General features: G+C 32.7%; 1 protein-coding gene across 1 annotated transcript in view; it reads left to right on the top strand.

The window, feature by feature from the left end:
* The first annotated feature begins 4230 nt into the window (after positions 1–4230).
* LOC129004097 (acetylcholine receptor subunit alpha-L1-like) overlaps positions 4231–21741 on the top strand; it is a 57560-nt gene continuing 40049 nt past the window's right edge. The window contains exon 1 of the mRNA XM_054432491.1: positions 4231–4540. Within this exon, the coding sequence (XP_054288466.1) occupies positions 4346–4540 (195 nt within the window). The 5' untranslated portion in view covers positions 4231–4345. The remainder of the gene's footprint in view (positions 4541–21741) is intronic.

The raw sequence follows: 21741 nt of genomic DNA, 5'->3' as shown, positions 1-21741 counted from the left end.
TTGGTAAAAGTAAAAATATTTATAATTATTATAACAAAAATAATATTATTATTCAAAACCTTTCTATTTGCATTGCGAATGGTTGAAAAATTTTTTTACAAAAACAGTACCCCGAGGAGTACAAATCTTGTGAAGAAAAACTGTTTATAAGGTTTGATAAGATAAATGCGGTTAAGTTTTTAGATTCAGGAAAACCCAACAATTCTAATCAAAATACCTGAGACGGAACTTTAGGGAAGGTATTTTAATTAGTTTCTGGCAAGGACAGTCCTGTAGTTTCTAGATTTTACGCCATAGGCGAAAGAAATTTCCGTGAATTTAGATTACATTAATTATGTAGAATAACTTAAATGTGTTTCTATGTAACAATGGTTTACAAATCTACAAAACATACTCTTTATTTACGTTTATTCTGCTATTTCATCTGTAAGATTCTTGATTATACTTTTCTCGTATATTATATTATTATAGGAAAAACTAAGGCATCGAACTGAGATTAATAAATAAATCATTCAAAATTACGTATTTTATTAGTTTAATGTTAATTTACAACTGAGAGGTTTTTCGTATATGTTTTTGACTTTATTTATGTTTCGAGATAAATTAATGACAATCGTTCAGATTCGTCTAACACACTTATGAAATGGTTTTCATCAATTTTTGTTATTGGTTTCCAAAATAGCTGCAGGTTTTCAACAGGCATATTTCTTATTTTTGACAAGGATATGAAATGCAAAATAATATACTCTACTGGTTTTGTAATTCCAGGTGTTAAAAATTATATTTTTTACCCATTTTTCTTAGCCAAAATTGGTAAGGAAACAAAAACGTTGATTTTTTGTATCTGAAGGAAAAGAGAATAGTTATCAAACGACCGAAATGTAATAACGTCACTTTTTACCACCTCTACTTATAAGCTCTTTTTACAGCGGGATGACAAAAGGATGTCCGCTTGGAGAAAAGAAAAGTGATAAACTGTGTCCAAGGAGAATACAGTCCAGCTGAGAACATCTAAGTGGATTGTAAAGGTTTTTATCGCAACGCCACAGGTCACCTTAATGCTGCTTGGGAGTGGACGATCTTGCACAGAAACTATGGAGAAGGGTGAAACCTAAATATTACTAGGATCGCTTTCATAGCAGTAAAAGCCAGTTGAGTGGAGTGATCATGTTTCAGAGTTCTTTATAAAGCAATAAAAAAATGTTTATAGATATAGTACAAAATACAACTATTTCCACAATTTTACTTATCAGTTTCGCTCGGAACTATCAACATCTATAAGACGTTTTATAAGTGAAGTTTTAAAGACAATCAATCTTACATGTAGGTTCAATTATTGCGTAGTAAATAACAGTTTTGTTCACATAGTTAAAAACAACTAACAATTTATTAGTCAACATTATGAATTAAACTTGGAAGAACAAACACCCGACCTTAATAAGAAATGCACTTATTTTAATGATCTGACAACAGTAGAACGTTGTCTTCATTGATACCTTCATTGCTTACTGCTGGGGCGTTATAATAATGTGTTTGTTACCTTGTGAAACTCTTTGCTCAGCATTCTTTATTCAAAGAAGCTTTAAGGTAACAATGCGTGTGTACTAATCAGGATGAGGTGAAACTTTTAAGTGGTGTTGGTGGAACTTTTATTATAAGCATTTAAAATTATCATTTTAATAGGCAAAGATCGATAAGGAAATAGTGTTTGGATTTATTCTGAAACATTCCCTTTTAATTACCTTAAGTAATAATTTCTATGGTTTAATTTCAGTCAATGTAAACAAACATGTAAAAAAGTTTCATAAAAAAGTTTAAAATGTTACAGTATTTCATTGTGAATATTCAGTAGGATTTTTCAGTGGGAGTATACTTATTATACACACAATCACTTATAAAAAACTTTCTATTCAACATAGTAAATAAGGATTGTCTTTTCTACATAAGCAAGCTTTGTTAGAAAGGTTATTCACATAAAAACCAAATGTATATTCAACAATAGCGTTGTACTAGTTTCCAATTATAGTAATAACTTTCTAAATGGGTACTTATAACATTATAACATTAAAAGTAGGCCTACATATCTCATGCCTTGCCAAACCGTAGTATATTTTGTTCTGGTTTAATTTGCGAATGCGGAAGATTAAATTATGCAACATTTGCGTATGATTTATCCGCTGTCGAGTGTATCGTCCCGACTTCAATAATGTTATCGCTCGTCGTATGTCACTGTCACATTTGCCTTCTCGACGTGTCTTCGCATGCTATTTATTACGTTAGGAGGAGAAAATATTGACAATATGGCGAATAGAAATTCCAATGGAGGATAAAACATCGTTCAACTTTAATTTCTTCCAATTCCAGGGAAGGAAAGTGTGCACTTTCCGATATTGGTGTTTATGTGAACCCTTTATTGTCATGTTTGTTTCTGTCATTGGGTAGAGATTACCAAAAGTTATTAAGAACTTTTTCAATTGAAATTATATACTACTTCTGTCACATATAATGAATAAAAACATATTCATCAGACGATTTTCCCAGATTTTGAATATTTGATTATATTTGATTTGAATATTTACACTAGTGTTTGTTTGGTTCGTGATGTATTTTTTTACTCAAAAGCTCCATCCATAAAATTGTCCATACTTTTTTAATTTAAAGTTAAATATTTCATCTTGACGATCAAAAAGGTTGAATAGAGGCAGGGCAGGAGCCCCTCTAAATACTTCAGAGTTAAAACAAATATTTAGCAATATTATAAAATGTTTTTCTCCCAAAAGAAGGGTTTAATCGGTGATCATAAATAGAAATTCGACCTATAATAATGATAGAACTGTATGATTAAGACTCTGACCTTGATCGAGGTAACGACAAAAATAACAAACAAATAATTTTGACAGCAGATACTGTTACTTTATCTAAAAGGGAGATAATATATAATTTAAATTTATTTGAATGAAAGTAGGAAGTACCTGTTATAAAGTTTGTAATTTAACATTACAATGACATTCTTTAATCTCATCTTAATGTAATCCATACGGAATATTGATATTGTTATTGAACTATAACCCATATAGCGAATGGAGATAGTATATTTAAAGAAATAAATTTCGAATTATGTACTATCAAATACACGTATTTCCAAATAGTTAAGCGTTGAATTGAATTTAAAAAAAAAACTTATTCCGCCCATTAAAGATACGTTATTTACGTTAGATTAGATACGTAATCTAATCATCAGCTCCAAAACTGTTTGTGTCAAAAGTAGAGAATATATAATACTGATTGGATCAGAGAAAATTCATTAGACTAAATTTTATATATCGTAAATATATTTTAAAACATCTAAGCTATTAATCTGTTACACAGTTTTGTATTGATTCATGTAGCGTCAAAGTAACCTACGATTAACAATACATAATCGCATGAAATCGCAAAATGTAGGAAACATATTGAATGGAGAGGTAAAACTCACAAATAGTTTTACAAAGCCTATTACAGTATTTTTAAATATTTGCTGCAGAGTAGGTAGAATTATAGATATCAGCGGGAAAGTTAGAGTCATTTATTATTGAAAGCATTGTTTATCGTACAAATGTATATGATAACTATAAACATTTCACAACAGATATTCCAATAGACCAGTTACAAAATAATTGGCTAGTCTCAACTCGTGTGTAGATTTCAACAAGAAAAGCTTGACCTTTTTTTCATTTTAGGGTTGTTAAATATTTCAAATTTAGCTGATTTCCACAATCATTTTGTAAAATGTTTCAAGCACATTTGTTAAAGTATTAAAATTTTAGTTTAATGACCTTTTCCTACGGTAAATGTTTTGACTACACTACGTTTTGGCAGGTTAAGGAACTCCACCTGTTTTCAAGTGATCTAAAAATATAATTTATGTTTACGTAATTACCTTATCCAACCTAACCTATCTAAGTTATTTTATTTTATTTTTTAACTCATACATAACGTAATAATATATCATAAAATTAATCATTATGTACTTATAAATGATTGTACTACTTATCATAAAAACACAATATTATTGTTTACCACCAGTTCTCAGCTTGCGCTAAAGTGGTGGGAAACTATATATTTCAACGACTTAAACATTATTACAATTAATTTCTTAATAGTTCAATTAATTATACCTACACGCTATTCAACCACACCGGTTACATTATCTCTTACGGAAGGGGAGATCGCAGATAGGGCGGGAAACAGGGTGGGAATCGAAGGGAAATTCAGCGCGGCGCCAGCATCGACCGTGCTGCATCACTGGCGCGCTGAGGCTGAGGCGGGACTACTGCAGCTCCTGGACTACTGAGATGAACTGGTGATGGTGCTAAACACCCTGTCGGTGGCCGTGGTGTCGCTGTTGACGTTGCTGTCCCCGGGGGAGACGAATCCTGACGCCAAGAGGTTGTACGATGATCTCCTCAGCAACTACAACCGCCTCATCCGACCCGTCAGCAACAACACGGACACGGTGCTGGTGAAACTAGGACTCCGCCTTAGTCAGCTTATAGATCTGGTGAGTACATCGTATTCTAGGGTGTGGGGCGTGGAGGATGATGCAGGGTGTAGCTTTCTAGGAGTTGTGATTAGTGTATCGGGGATGGGCGGTTGAAGGCTCAACATGTTAAATAAGTTGAATGTACTAAATGCATGATAAGAGAGAGCGCTTTAGCTTAGTATAGGTAACGGCATAGGTATTTAAAGGCTAAATGCTGTCTGTGATCATAAAATTGTATTCAGTAGACTCCGAGAGGGCATTATGATGTTGGTAATTAATATTACGCTTAGGCAATGGGCAGACTTAAAGGTTAGCGGTGATTTGTATAAAACACGCTTAATGGGCAAGCGAACCATATAATTTCTAGGTTATATAACAAGGTGGATGATAATAGTATACATTTGGATAAGGGTACATAGTATGGCGATTTAACGTTACGCTTAGGCCAAGACCTAAGGATAGCTTTACAAGTTAAACTGTAATCCCTACTAAATTTGTAATTAATAATGTGTAATAACTAAACCATATACTTTCTAGGCAGTATTAAGGTTAAAGATTATCTGAGCTGAAGCCTAATATATTCAATCGTTCAGAATATATATGATGTTAATTTTAAAGTTAACTTTTAGAGAGATTCCGGAAATGGGAGTAATATTAAATACGCATTAGTTAAATCATATAACTCTTAATTTCATTGTTTCCTTTGGAAATTTAGGTTTTGAAGGATGATTATTTAAGGAAACAAATAAAAGCATTGAAACGGGAATAGCTTTAAATTCTTAAATGATATGTGAGATCATAAGTTAAACTTATTTAATGTTATAAGGCCTTATAGGTTGTTGATTAGAAAATGTTTTAGCTAGGCCAGGGGAAGAGTTGAAATTATTCAATAAACAGTAAAGGATTTAGTTTAGGGATTCGGTGGTTAGGAAATAACCTTTAGCTGTGTCCTGGAGATTACGGCTTATAACATTGTTTCAATGTAGTATGATGCCGGTTATGTTTGTTTATATGTTAAATATAACATACCTAATGTGTTATGTAAATGTGGTTGTGTAAGATAAATAGTTTAATTATGAATCTTCTATTGAATACCTTCAGTAACCTGTTCCATGATATGTCGTTAGTATTATATAATAATACATACTAGTAATAACACTACCAATAATAATAATAATAACAATAATAATAATGACAATAATAATAATAACAATAATAATAATAGTAATAGTAATAATGCTACTAGTATGTTACAGGTGTACAGTTATAACGGAACTATTATTACAAACTAGGCGTGTTGCATTATAAGTGTCGTCAAGTAAGTTCTTTTCATTATATTGTAGGAATACGTCAAATTAAAAAGTAAACGTATATCATAAGCAATATAAAGATTTAGGAGGGTTTAAAATTAAAATATAAAGGGTTTTTGTTATCTGGGTTTAAAAATATTCATGGTCTGCTAGGGTACGTAGAGTACTTCAAACCAGGCAGCTTCAACCAGTGAGTTAAAAAGTAAAAATTTTAGCAATTATTAGTATTTCGAACAAAACTATTTTCAAGGTTTTCCGTCTCGTTTTGTTACTGAATAGGTAGGAGAAATTGTGACGACAAATTTCCTCATCGATCATAATTGTCTAGCAATTGTCCAGACGAGAAAATAGAATGAGTCTTTACCTGTTATTGTAAATAGTAAATCCGTTTGATAAAAAAATGGGCACTTAGTTATACTGTACTTACGTTGGAAATGGTAAAGACTCAAAATATATATAAGGCCTGTAATTATTTATATTTTTTACTGATTAGTTCACGGTATTTAATTTAATATACAGGGTAAGTTAAAAGTCTGGAGACCCCCTGTTAATTTTTTATCGGCAAATACTAGAAAAAATAAACTCGGCACCCCTTTATGGCATGTTGTAAAGTATTTTTTTTTTTTTTGCATAACCAATAACCACTACCTGGTGTGCATCCCCAAAATGGGGGATTTTGGGGAAACTAAAATATTTCAAAAGGTAATACCCATCGATTGACCCTTCATTTTGAAGGTCCTGGTAAAAGAAACCCAACAACCTAAACTAGAGGTTTCTATCTCAATCCAATAAAAAATGGCTGCCAACTGAAATTCTCAGAAGTTAAATTTTAGCTCTCCAAATCTGGAAACCCCCTGTACATTTTGTAACGGCTCACACTAGGAAAACTAAACTCTACACAGCTTTATGTTATGTTATTATGTTATGAAGTACATTTTGTTCCTAACTGCTACTTGGTTGCTTAGCGAGCACGTTAGACAATTGAATATAAGTCGTGACATTCGCCGATGGAAAGTAGTCAAGGATTGAGCCCCCGAGTAACAAATAAAAAAACGAAATAACAAATCTTCGTTAGTTTACGTTGGCCAAATTAAAAAAAAATATAGTAAACATTACTTTCGCATATTAAACATTTATTTTCGGAGTAAGCAATGTAATGATGAATTTTCCGATGTGACAAATATGTAACGAAAACAGGCCATTTCATAGTAGAGAAGCGAAAAGATTATTACAAAACCTAGATGAAATCCAAAATGTTGAAAGTGATCCGAGTTTCCCAAGTACAAATTGTTTAATGGTTTGAAAAAAAACCGCACTAATTAGTTTATTATAATTTTTTTCTTACAAATATTGTGTTCACTAAATATCTTTTCCACATTGTTGATACTACAATTAGACTCATCAGTCAATAATTAAACTCTAATTAAATTAACTGATTAAACATAACGTATTTTTACACATTGGGAAACTAAATAACCGAACTGCCCAAGGAATATAGCTTTTAATGACTTTGTAAATATTTAGACTAACAACTTAGAAATGTCAAATAAATGTTATTGATAGCGCCTTTTAGGGTCACTCGTGATCAGTTAAGTAGGCAAATTGCCAAAATCTGCCTTCCTACCAAACAACCAGGCGCCATCGTCATCGCCAACGGCGACGTTAAACTTGTTAAATCTACCATGATGACGTAAACAATATACTAGTGGATTTGACTATTGTTGAAGAGGCTTACTACATACAAGGTAAATATATTTAGCAAGGGTATCGTGAAATTATTTGTTTTTAACCATACACTATCTTCATATGTGAACGGGTGTTTACTCACAAATATTTTGTAAAAAAATGAAAGAAATGAAAGAATAAATTGTTAGAAATTCATCTGGAAGGAAAATTAAAAATTTAGGCATTTTTTGTATTACAAAGATATTGTTTGGCGTTTGATAACTTTCGTTTTAAGTTTGAATATTAATTTACTGCTCAAGTGTTATTATATGTCTAAACTTATTTTCTTTAAGTATAGTACGAGGTGATACGATAAAACTAATTCTGGTTATAATAGAATAAATAGTTATTTGTTATGTATATTCAAATTGTGTACTATTGTAGAAAATGACTATGGAAGTTTAATTTAATAAAGACAGCATGTCAGGCATATTATTAACATTTATTTTGTAGTGTATTTTAAGAATATCTTACTCAGTAAGCTCAGTTTAGAACATTATATTTCACGATGAAGCCCTTTTAAAATATTATTATACTCCAAATAGATCCGGTACATGGATATGAAATCCGACCCTTGATATACAACATACTAATTATCGCTCAACCTAATTCCTTATCTTTATGAAAGCAGAGCGGTATTAGTTTAACCGTTAATAAAAACTTTCAAAAAAGTCAGTGACACCCTTTTTTTAACTATAGCCACATTAAAACCTTGTATCTTTATTATCACAATCGAAATAAGATTATTAAATCCAAACAATCGGATATCCAAATAAGTAATGATCCAAGAAGTCCTTTACACCCTTACGCGGCACTCTCTATTTATTTACTTATTTAATTTATTGGCTTTATATTCTTAGGTACTGTATATGTTTTTTTTTTTTTTTTTTTTTTTTACATTCATCTAGAGTCACTAAAATACTCCTTACCTTAGCCTGAGAAGTTTACTTGCTGAGTGTTTTTGACTTGCAAGATAATCAGACAATTAAACTCAGTATTGGTTTTGTCTGAGAAAACATTTAATTTTTAATATTTATATCTACCATTGATTTTTACAAAAGCCGTTACCAATCACTATCCAAACACAACTTCATACAATGAACCAGTTTAGGGAAATGAACGGACTAGGGAAAGGTTTGTTTCCCTAGTTTGTGATACAATGCACCAACTCGTCAAATACATTCTTAGTCAACTCTGCCGCTAAGTGTAAGCTGGTGTTGTAATCTGAATTAATGGGTTATCCAACTCTCGACGGTAGAGTACAGAATACCAGCCTAGCCCGGGGTGAGTGTTGTTGGGGAGCTAATTATATTGACACAGTCAATCGCTACAGGCGGCTCGGGTGAAGTATCCAACATCCATTTTCGTTTAAAGTTAACAGCTTCAATAAAGTATTAACAAAACATAAAACACTGAGCCACGTTATAAATTGTACTTTGTGATTTGAATATCCCAATAGTTGTGATTCATGTGGTGAAGATTGATATTTTAAAACTGTATAATGTGCTATACAATAATACCACAAAAATATAGTCAGCCAGATTACACAAAAAATGATGATGATTTCATACTTTATATAGAAAATACAGTGTAAACACCTTCAAAACACTGTACATTGTACATAGTTAAAATTAAGTAATTTTACATTCCGTATTTTATGTTTAGTAATTTAAACTCACATGAATTAAAACCAGTAAATCCCTTATATCTGCATTCGGAATCTTACGCTCGTAAATAAGGTTTTTCCAGAGCGGAGGAAAACGATCGTATTGGACATCAATAAATCAAGAGCTCAATACCAACATGGCGTGAGGGATGGCAGAAATTAAATTAATAAATCAAATGATAAATTGCAACTGAATCAAGTCTAATGTAAATCATTTCAAATGATGATTATAATGATTTTAGCGAATTTCCCTATAGGGAAGTAGCTATTACCGTAGGTGGCACGGTAAGACCTAGACCCGGGACCGATTTACTTTTTCATTTTGATGTCCCCAGAGGCCAAAAACGCCATTCGTTCAAATTTTTATATATGTATATATATATAGACTTATATATATATATACGTCCGTGAACGCGATAACTTGAGTAATTCTTGTCCGATTTTGATGAAACTTGGTTTAAAGGTGTAAAGCGGGATAAACTTGAACGAGTTCGCGAACCAGCACGATCGGACCATGGGAACGGGGCTTTACGGGGGGTTTTATGGGGTAAAAATTGGTTTTTCTCACTTATGACCCTCAAAACACAAAATTTCCCGATTTCTCTTTAGACCTTTTTAAAGAGCTTAAAAAAACAAATAATTTAGTATATAAAAGTATTTTTGTTCGATTATTAGTAACGGAGAAAATTAAAAAAATTGTAAATTTAAAATTCCCATGTTATTTTTATGGAGAATATTGTCAAATGTTGTAGTTTGCTTGTTTATGGATATATTTTGAATTTTGATCAAACTTGGCAAATTTATTTATTTTGTACTAAGCTATCAATATTTTACTCAAAAACACACTTTATTAGTTTCCTTGTAGCAGCAAACCTAGGTACTCGTTAAACCTAATGTTATTAAAATATATTTAACTGAAAATCAATTCAGACAAATGGAAATTCGCTTAGTCGGCAGGTTTGCTGCGGCGGGGGTATTTTTGAATTGTGTTACACATAAAGGTAGTATATGTTTTATCCAGAAGCAATATGAATCTTTGATAGTTATTATATTCTACAGAAATTTATTAACCTTGCTTTTTGAAAGGCAGTACAATGTTTGCATCATTTGCTGATATTGGGCATTTAAAATCACACCCCATAAAAAAAATACTGAAATAAAGATTGCAACTTGAAGGTACAAAAATGTGCTTTTGAATTAATTTGTACCAACCGATGTTTAACTATCTAAACCACGTGTCAAATTTGATACACCCCTTATACTGACTAAACAATGGAAAATTTAACGTACTTTTGGGTTAAACACATCTTTATAAAATATGGGGCGAATCTGTAATGTTTTCCCTTGTACGCTTTCTTTATATTAGCTGGCAATGGAACAATGTAAGTTATTTAGTAATACTATAGTACAATTATTTATGTACCCAGCTAAAGTAGCTTGGTGGTATGACATTGGGCTAGTAGTCAGACACGAAAGTATATTATATATATATATATATACAATAGCACATTCACACAGAACAGGAAACCTTTACAAAGCACATTAGACAGTGCAACTACATAAATTGGCAACGTCATTGCGGCAAAAAACATACGTTCGACCTCTCGATTTTGAACATGACAAACGTCCCAATATCGTAGCAGCCGTATGAAACATTTCCCAATAAAAGTGTGCGATTTGAACGCGACGTCGTTGTGACAGATGTGTCTCTGTTACAATAAAGTGGCCAGTGCGACATGTGTCAGATTTGTTATTCAAGATGGCCGCCAGTAAAGTCCAAACTGTTGGAGGTGATCCAAAACACTCTGGACTGCATCTCCAGTGACTATCCGGCAAATATTTAATGCTCGGAGAGCCCCCGAACATGTACAACGGTGAGCTTTTTACGACCTACATTTTCAGTGTTGCTCCCCAAAAATAAACATTGCATATTGTTTGTGTACGAACTTTTTATCTTATATTTAATTCTATTCCGTGTTTTACGATTATTAAGAGTTTGTATTTATATTTAAATACTCTGGTATTGTTGTTACTTACGGTATGTTGTTAGAAAAGAAAGCACTATGAATTAAATGCCCAAATATGGGCAAATATATTCACGATTGTTCTCAGTAATAAGCCAATAAGCTGTTGGATTTATATATTTATTTATATTTTTTCTGAAAACTTTTGTTGCTTCAATAATATGATACACAACCGTACAACCCAGAGTTACACAATATGTGAAACAATAACCACCAATTTAATCAACCTGATTTGGTGGATCTACACAATCACTTTGATATGGTGGCACATAGGTCACATATTATTCCATTAATTAATAAACACAAAATAAACATGAATACACTATTAAACGTCTCATGCATTTATTCCAACCTATAGCCGTAATTTTGATTACAGCTTGCATAAAGGTTTGTAACTTTGACCATGAGCGAACAAATAGACCTATAAGCATTCAATATCTCTTGGGCACTCATCATACACTCATCTCCCTACATTCGTATGGTCGCCATTTCAAAGTAAAGTATTTACATATTTACAGAGTTAACTCTAGATTGAGCAAATGTAAACAATAAATTGCCATCGGATTGACTCAAAGTCATAGGTATCTATATTCTAAGTAGGTACAGATCTTGTGATTTACCATTAAGATACAAGCAATACTTAGGGTTTTGTCCAATAATACAAAGGAATACGATCAGGGTTGGGACAGTATCATTTATACTGTGATTAAAAAAGTACTACTAATATTAAAAATAAATAACCCAAAGTAAAATAATTAAAATATTAAATCACTGAATTAAATACTAACAACTCCCAAAAATAAATTGAGCTACTTGCATGAAATAATCGATTGAAAAATTATTACAGAAAATAGTACTTCAGATATAAAAAAATAGACGGTATATTAAAATGTTACGAGAATTGTGTCAGAAACAGTAAGAGAGTAGCATGTATGTTTTCATTACCTATAGAATTTTACAATACTGTTTTTACTTTGTTTACAGGGTTTAAATATGTAGCGTATTACTATTATTCTTTTTTAAAGATGATAAATATGCACCTATTGTAGTCGTTTTTCTATACGATGAAAAAGGTTCACGAGACTGAATTGCATTAAAAGGGTTAAGTCGAAGCGAAGCATGTATGAAGAGGGATGGCTATAAAGCTTCGCCGCCTCTACTTCCCTTACTTCAAAGTAGGTTCTGTAAAAGCCGCCATCTTAAATATTATCTGCATAACTTAAAAAAAACCTATCTCTTTTGTGGCTGTTTCGTAAATGGTCCATGCACTGCATTTTACTGACCTCTGTAGATTGTGAATTTTATGCCCAAGCTTTTATCAACATATTCTATTTTCAAGGTTGTTTGCTTTTTATTATGTGGTTTTAGCGAATTTCTCTATGGGGAAGTAGCTATTACCGTAGGTCTCATGGACCCGGGACCGTTTTACTTTTTCGTTTTGAGGTCCCCAGAGGCCAAAAATACCGTCCGTCCAAATTCATATACATATATATTTATAATTATATATGTGTCCGTTAGCACGATAACTCGAGCAAAAATGATCCGATTTTGATGAAATTTGGTATAAACGTGTAAACCTACATTTTATTCGAACGAGTTCGCGAAACAGAATGAACGGACTATGTCAACGGGGATTAATGGAAGGTTTTATGGGGTAAAAATGGGGTTTTCCCATTTTCACCCTGTAAACATACGATTTTGCAATTTCTTTCCAAACCATTTTGTAGAGCTAAAAAAAAACAAATAATTTAGTATATTGAAGCATTGTTGTATGTCAAACGGTTACGGAAAAAAACCCAAAAAAGTCAAAATTTTTAAATACCATGTTATTCTTGTGGAGAATAAATAAACTGTTGTATAATAGCTTGCTTGCCTGTGGACATATTTTAATGAAATTTTGAAATAAACTAAGACTAGCTGTAACCCGCGGGCTTTGCCCCGTTTAACTTCTTAATTTTCAAGATTATCTCGTTCGCAAATAATTTGTCATGTTTACATTTTGAAAGAACCAACCTAAAGGTGAGTGAGCGTAGCGAACGAGCTCCAACCTAAAGGTGAGTGAGCGTAGCGAACAAACTTCAACCAGGACGTGATTGAGCCATGCGAACGAGATAATCTTGAAAATTAAGAAGTTAAACGGGGCAAAGCCCGCGGGTTACAGCTAGTAGGAAATAAATCTGACAGTTTTAAATGAATAATTTAGTGGAATTCCAGGCAAGTAGATGGAAATTCGCTTAGTCTGCAGGTTTGCTGTGGGAGGGGTATTATGGTTTGGATCCGTTGTTGGTAAAGTGAAGTTGTTGTGTACACCCCCGGGAAGGTTTGTGTGGATTTAAATTTTGGAAAACTCCTAAATTGGTAAGGTAGAAAAGCCAAACGAACTAGAAAAATAAAAACCAAATTTAACTCACATAATAAATGTTCAGGGAGGAAGTTGATTTTGTGCATTACTCGAAATATATACAAATGAAAGCCGATGCTGAATGGGAAATCTGTGTGTGCATACCTTTAATTAAAGACAAAATATCAACGCTCCACGATTATGTAATGTAATGGCACACGACTAGTTTAAGTGAAGAAACTGATGGTGACCAATGTAATAGAAACGAAAATTTAAATGGCAAATATATGGGAAAAGAAGTTCTCTTGTCACATATTTCACCAAACCCTACAGATGTGCCCTTGGAATTCAATTGTTTACAGTTCTGTTCGTCTCGCTTTTGCGATAACTATACACAAACCTCAAGGGAAATCACTGCAAGTGTGTGAATTAGACTTAACAAATCCACGTTTCTCACATGGGCAACTTTATGTGGCCTGCTCTCGCGTTGGAAAACCAAATAATGAATTTGTTTACACACCAAACGGAAAAAACAAAAAATATTGTTTACAAAAAAGCACTTGATTAATTGTTTTGAAGCGAAATAAGGTTTTACTATTCAACTATACTGTATGGTAAATGATATGTATTATTAAAAATAACAAAAAATGGAGTGCTCTAAAAATGTAAAAGACCCTCCAGAGATTCATATGAAATGAACTCGCGTGAAATGAAACACGCACAGGTAAGCTAATTTTTGGATAAAGTTAATTAAGTGTTCATAGGTTTAGCCTTATAATCAACTTAATACTGATGTACGGTAAATTTATTTTTAAATAACTTCACTAATGTGGGGCTCAATACTTTTATCTTCACCTCATTAATTCCTTGCCTAAATAACAACGCAACGTTAACATTGATGTGGATAGCTATAAAATATTTCCTACTTAGCTCGTACTTAACAAATCTGGAGGAATAACGAAAAATTTATATCAGAACGAGATAAGCCAAGGCTTTAAAAATAAAACTGATCTAGACAGCTCTTTGTATCCTTTGGCAAAACAGAACGGAGTCTGAACAGTATCTAAGCCCCTCTGCCAAATCCAACCCCGACCCTCACTACTTACAACCCCCCCCCCCCCCCCAACAACCACCCATATAAGCTTTGTTGCCATGGAGACCGGAGACGGATGAAGCCACTTAGCACTGCATTGTGAGTTGTTTTCAAAAATATATTGGTAGAAATTATTCGAGAAAAATGTAATCTAGTCATTACATGCCTCAAAATATTTATTTTTATTTACTCAAGCTCAATTATGGCTAAATTTAAATCTTTGGGATTTTTTAAAACAATAATTTTTCTGTCTCAAACACTTATTTGTACGCATATTTGCATATACCTAAGATACAATAATAATATGGTTAAGGTCGTATGCTTACTTTCCTGAAATAATATCAGTAAATCCCATCTTATGCAAATAACATTAACATGTTCTTTACTTGAAAATTCAATCATAAAAAAGTCAAAGCAATTAAAAAGATAAAAAAAAAAAACAGGAACGTGTATGGTTTATTTAATTTAAATTCTTTTATCAGTGAAAGTGAGGTAATAATATGTGTTGTCTTAATTAGGCGTAACCTACTATATCAAGCTTAATCAAATGTGTTGACAAATTTTGGCTTTTCTCTGTAGACCTTTTATCAAATAGTAACGCCTTAATAATAAAATATACGCAGGCTCAATGTACCCCGACTACCGGCTAAAAACCTCCTCATCTCCCAAAGACAGGGATGACACCAACAATCACCATTAGGACCACAATCTTATTTTTTCCGACTGCCAGCGACAAGTCGCTTTTCTGCACCCACTCGTTGACTCAGAGGCTCACTACTTAAAATTTTATCTTTGCCTCCTCGACGTTTCTGCCTATAACCAAATCGTGACGTCATCAGCGTAGCCAACGAGGCGGGTATCGTCGGGAATTCAGAGTCTTAACAACTTTTAGAGATCGGGTTCTAGGACCAATCCTTGTACAAAACCAGAAATGATTGCGATCAGACGCTGGCCTTCGGTGGTGGCACAAAACAAGACACGGTCCAAAAGGTAGAATTAACTCGCGATGCATCAAAAACGGATGTTGTTCTAACCCAGATGTGAAGGTAAAACGAGTAAGCTATACATTTTATTATAAGCTGTTACAGTTTGGATCAAAAAGCCAATCTCAATCAAATAAATTATTTACTTTTCAATAAATATCAAACTAATATGACGTTTGGTATTCAAATAAAAGATCTCTTTTACTTTTTCAGGAAAAAAATAAACTAGAAACTGACAAAAAAGAACGTTTGGTATAACAAAGCTTTGTTGAAATAATAATCGTTTTATAGCCTTGCTTTCAGCAAAACATACATTTTTATCCCAAATGTCTTTGATAACAATGGCCACTCAGTTGTGGTTCAAACCACTAACGAACCACAATATAGTGGTTACGTGTCGAGTCACGTGATGCGGGGAAGTCATATTCTGGTGAAAAGCCGATTATCTTTTCTACTTTTTACATTTCAGAACAGTGGTTTGCTTTTACCTGCCGGAAACCTGGTATTAATACCTTTATAATCTGGGATTTGTGCAGTCATATTAATGTAATACAGGGTAAAGAAGTACTTAATATATATTTGGCATATATATTAACGGTTTCATAAATCCAGTTTTTTTTATTTGGTTTCTTTTGTACATACATACATACAGGGTGATTGATATAAGTGTGCCAGCCGTTTTATTCACAAACTATAAGAGATATCAAAAAAAGTTAAACGGTAAGTGCCTTGGATTTTTTATTAAAAAAATTGTAGTCAAGTCAAAAAAATTATTTTAGCCGCCATTTTTCCAATATGGCCACCAACTTTGATTTTTCTTATGGAACACCCTGTATTTTATGATGTATTCTGGTAGAAAATGTGGTTTTAAGTAGATTTTATTCCTGTGATTTTTTTCAAAAACCTAACCGTTTCAAAGATAATAATGGTTAAAGTTTTGAAATTTTTGCATGAGAAAGAGTTTCGATACAGGCCTAAGCAAGAATGCCAGCTGTTTTATTCTAAAACCATTCAAAATTTCACAACTTAAACCATTATTATCTTTGAAACGGTTAGGTTTATGAAAAAAATCACAAGAATAAAATCGTCTTAAAATTACATTTTCTACCAGAATACATCATAAAATACAGGGTGTTCCATAAGAAAAATCAAAGTTGGCGGCCATATTGGAAAAATGGCGGCTAAAATAATTTTTTCGACTTTACTACAATTTTTTAAATAAAAAGGCCAAGGCACTTACCATTTAACTTTTTTTGATATCTCTTATGGTTTTCGAATAAAACGGCTGGCACACTTATATCAATCACCCTGTATACAAATTTGCTTATTCAAAGCTGTGACCTGGATTTCAGGGTGTAATTGTTTAATTATTTTTAGTTAAGCCATCATAAGTACGTCTATTCAAGTTGCGTGGCTGTCGTATAGTTTCATCATTAGCTGTAAACAATATAAATATTGTTCATAAAATTTTAATATTGCTACAACTCTTAGAAAATGTTGTCACTACTAAAAGACATAAGGACACAAAGAGATATTTATCAAAACATAATTGTATCAGTATTTGGCTGTTTGAGAACGTTCGAAATAATAAAACTTTAGTATTAAATTATTTGGATAAATTCTACAAAATTAATTTAAACGATTGTGATAGCTTTTACATTGTACACACTGCGAACCTTCAAAAACGACATGTTCGTGTGGAGGAACAACAAACTAGAAAGATCAAGTGTCGCACAACACCTATTACAATAGACGGTGGTTCCGTAGTTACCACTCATGCGAAAAAATTGAGGATAATATATGTATTTTAAAGAATTGTAAGAAAGGAAATGCAATGAATGCTTGGGAAGAATTGTATATTTACAAGGAACAATTTAAAAATAGAAATAAGCAGATTAACGAACAAGTAGATTTTGACTCCTTTTGTACTCATAGAAATGTCTTGGCTGCTACTTATATCCAACGAGTTCAACACTATTGCTTACATCTCACAATTATTTTATTTTTAATTTTTTTTAAGTAGGTGGTTTAACTATTCTTCCATTTCAAGCGTAAATATTATGATAAATTTATTTATGTGGTAACCAACTAACTGGAGCACACCAAATGAGATGTATGAGATGTATGTAAAATGGACCCTACTAAATAAGGGCCCTACTTATTTTTACAATATCTCAACACAAGAACATAACTTCTAAATTATTTCATTTGTAGCCTTGTCATCGTGTTGAATGGTAAGAGTAAAGTGTAAAAAATAAGTAAAATTACGTTATGAAGCAACTAACACACCAGAGCACACAACAAGTATATGCGGTGTTCCGCACGACAACCGTTTGCAAAATGAATTATTATTTGATCAGAAAGTTCTCAGTGAATCTCCGGTTAAGCTAAAAAATTGAAGAAATGTGCCTGATGAAATTGTCATACACGTCTCACTGGGGGGTGCGTTAAAATCTTTAATAGTCGCATCTTACACACAACAGCCCTAACCAAATATATTGCGTGGATATGAACGTGTGTAAAAAGTGTTATCAGTTGATTGAAGTGGTAAAATAGACGGAGGATTTACGATCAGTCGACGTCGGTGATATGATCAGAGAGCGGCATATTTCATCACACAGTGACGTCAGCGGGCCTTATCATTCGCCATGGGACTTCGGCCGAATATCAACTATGTATTGATGTTTAATTTAAACCGGGTTCTTATTGGATCTATTTTACAAACCTTATCATCATTTTAATGAGTCTCAATGTTCTTCGGAAGCGCCTTCGTGCGTTACTTCCATCTTCGGTCTCTGGGTTTTTACTGTGTTCAATATGATAGAACTGAACTCACACGAGAGTAAACCTACCATTCTGAATACATCAGATGAATATAATGTATTTAGATGATATATATTCAGATGAATATATTTAGTTTTGAAAAAAATAGTACAGTATTCCTACGGTATTATTTTATTTCTGTTAATGGTTTACGAGTGTTTGAAAATAAACTGTTCATCAATACCGATGCTGAAAAACCATATACAATAGTTTACCCAATAAAAAAATTTGAATTCAAGTGACCGTGATATTTATTCCAATATGACATGACATTGACAACAATTGACCATGTCAATTTCGATTTGCAGAGCTTCGTCCATCGGTTCGTTATGAACGGTCTCGACTTCGAGTATGTATAAGTGGTTCTGTTCAATCATTCACTCATATGCATGGATCAGCAAATCCAACATAGAAGCCACTCTTATGACAATATATTGTTTGTTTGTGATATTAATACGTTTGATAAAATTAATTGTCAAAGTACTATTTTTCTCGGCTCAAAGCCCTTCGGATAGCTTTCAGTGTATTTAAAGTTTAAACGGGCTTAAATACTTGTGCTAGAATAAGTCAAAATCCATATTATTCTATGCATCCAGCCTTTTCCTACCCTACCAAGCTGGTCTAGGGGTAGAGTGCAGAGTTTCAGTCTCATAAGTCACAGGTTCAAATTCTGCTATTCACTAAATACTTTAGCCTGGTAATAATACCACGACCCTCCAAGCCTAGCCTGAAGTAACCTGTTAAATGATGCTTAGCCTGGCGTCCTATGATGTTTAGAAAGTATATTTGACGTAATAACCGTCTTTTTTGGATTACCAAAACCAAGTAATGTACTTAAACACTAAGTGCCTTACTGTGTGTGACAGTGGATAATCAAGATCAATCTGTTAACGGTGCTCGATTGCTTTTACACATTCTTCTAATTCAAGATTTACTCAGCTTGCATTTGTTTAAACAATGACAACAATGCTTTAATTAAAACTGTATCTAAAGCAAACTCCTTAAACCTTCTAATCCCAAATTACAAACAGCAAACTATCCACCATTAGTTTACTACCTACACTAACTTAATTCAATGTAAACACCAACATATATATTTGAAATTAATTACATGAGGCACTACAACTAACTAAAGGTCAAGACTGAAAAAACTAGTAATTATTTAAAGACATGCGCCGCCAGAATCACCGCCTTCATTAGAGATGCTCTTGCCCTTACGGTAGCCCTTGAACCTTTAACTTTTGTCCTTAGAGCCATTCTTTAATTTGAATACATAAAGAAGCAAGCTTTATATTACGTTGTCTTTGGTTGACATGGAGTCAAAGATAATGAGTTTTTTTTTTTATTGTAGTACTTTTTGGAATCTATTCGATTTTTTTTGTAAAGCGTAGTGCACGATAACTGAATGCTATGTTTTAAATACAAGATTTTTTTTAAGTATACTCAAGACTCATTCATTTTAACACCAGTACGAGCTGCCAAACCCGTGCTTCGCCAAAGGGGGAATACGCGGAAGAAAATAATTCTGTTACTTAGATCTGCTGTATGATATAGTTACGAATCTATTTATTTACTTGGGAAACAAAACACATATTTTACAACTTAAAGTAGTAAAATTCGTTCCATTATATGCCAAATACATAAGTGGCGCAAATGCATGCTTAGTTTGACAACTATCAGATACAACTCATTATTACTTTTACAATGATTTTTATCTGGTTTCACTGAGTTTAATTTTAAGAGTTGCATTACTTTGTATCCAACGACATTTTGCTAGTAAAATTATAAAGTATCATATATTATTTATATTACAAATAAAAACTCAATCGTCAAACCATATTACTTGATTCTGGCAAAAGAGCTAAACATGGTGTTTTCTTTAAAGTTATTAGTTTACTTAAGTAGTAAGTTGGGTTTTGGTGTATTGGCTTTTACCATTGTGATGGAAAATGTTCGCAATAAACCCTTAAACAACATTACAATTTTAATTGGTAACTGCAAATAGAAATGTTGTAAGAATAACATTGAAGTTTTCAAAGTTCTCTAAACTACGTACATTACTATGAATTGACTTTGTTTTGTTCAGAATTCAATATTGGTTGTGCAGAGATAGTATTTGAGTCAAACAATTTCCCAAGAACTGTTGTAAAAGTAAGCTACAACTCCGGGAATACTTGAAGATGTTTATTGTTGTAAGGTCTCTGTGGTTGTATAACCTGAAGACTAGCGCCAATAACAACAAGGCTCTGGGGAAGAGGCGCCGGCTCCTTCAAACTTTGACCAACATCAAAACATTATATCAGCTGTAATAATAACCATTTTACACAACGAATATCACAACTTTTACAGCTCTTGTTTATTGTACACTAGATCATTTTTAACTTCTGATACATAAGTGTATGGCCATTTCAATTGATTTTCACGTTTCCATGATAAACGGAACTTTGTTGTTCCGATGTCCCGTTATCAAATTCCTCTAATTACTAATGGCTTTAGCTTGGTAACAATGTAATGACCATTTAAGAGATGTAACATTGACTATTCAGTATTCACCTCTGCGTAGAGGTATATTGTTGATGGTCAAACTCTTCTGAGCTAGATGGTATGTGCATATAGGACGTCAAGAAAACTATTCTTCTGTACCACCAGGAGCCGCGCTTAAATCATTTAAACAGTCCCCCGCCGTGAAACATGTATGAGATTTTATGAGAGTGTCTGGTATATTTTACTCATAACTTTAATTTTTCATTCACACATTCAATCGAATATCTTCAAACCCTGCCAAACATATTTAAATGCTAACTCTATCGTCTAAAGAAAATATTAAAATTACAATCAACAAACTAAACAGCATCAATATACACATACACTAAAGTCATTCAATTTGTGCTCTAATGTATATTTCAAATAATTTTAAGTAGTAGACGGATGAAAGTAACGAGCAAGTCTGAGTAATCTAGTAATTATTTCAAGTCATGCGCCGCGAGAATTGCCGCCTTCATTAGAGATGCTCTTGCCCTTACTGCAGCCCTTGAATCCTTAACTTTTGTCCTTAGAGGTGTTCTTTAATTTTATTAAGAATAATATACTTTGATAAATAAGCAATATTTTTATCACTATGTCTTTGGTAAATAGGTCATAAAATGAGTTTGGTATTGTGACAGATAGGAACTCGGATTTGCTTCGTTTGTAATGAGTAATGCATGACAGTCCTATGCTAGGTTATCAATCTAAGATATTCCATTTGAATTTCA

The sequence above is a fragment of the Macrosteles quadrilineatus genome, unplaced genomic scaffold, assembly GCF_028750875.1.
Source record: "Macrosteles quadrilineatus isolate MER2022 unplaced genomic scaffold, UCM_ALF_1.0 Scaffold_9__3_contigs__length_116548681, whole genome shotgun sequence".
NCBI lineage: Eukaryota > Metazoa > Arthropoda > Insecta > Hemiptera > Cicadellidae > Macrosteles > Macrosteles quadrilineatus.
The sequence above is the reverse complement of the archived record's forward strand: the minus strand, read 5'-3'. Positions and strand labels throughout refer to the sequence as shown.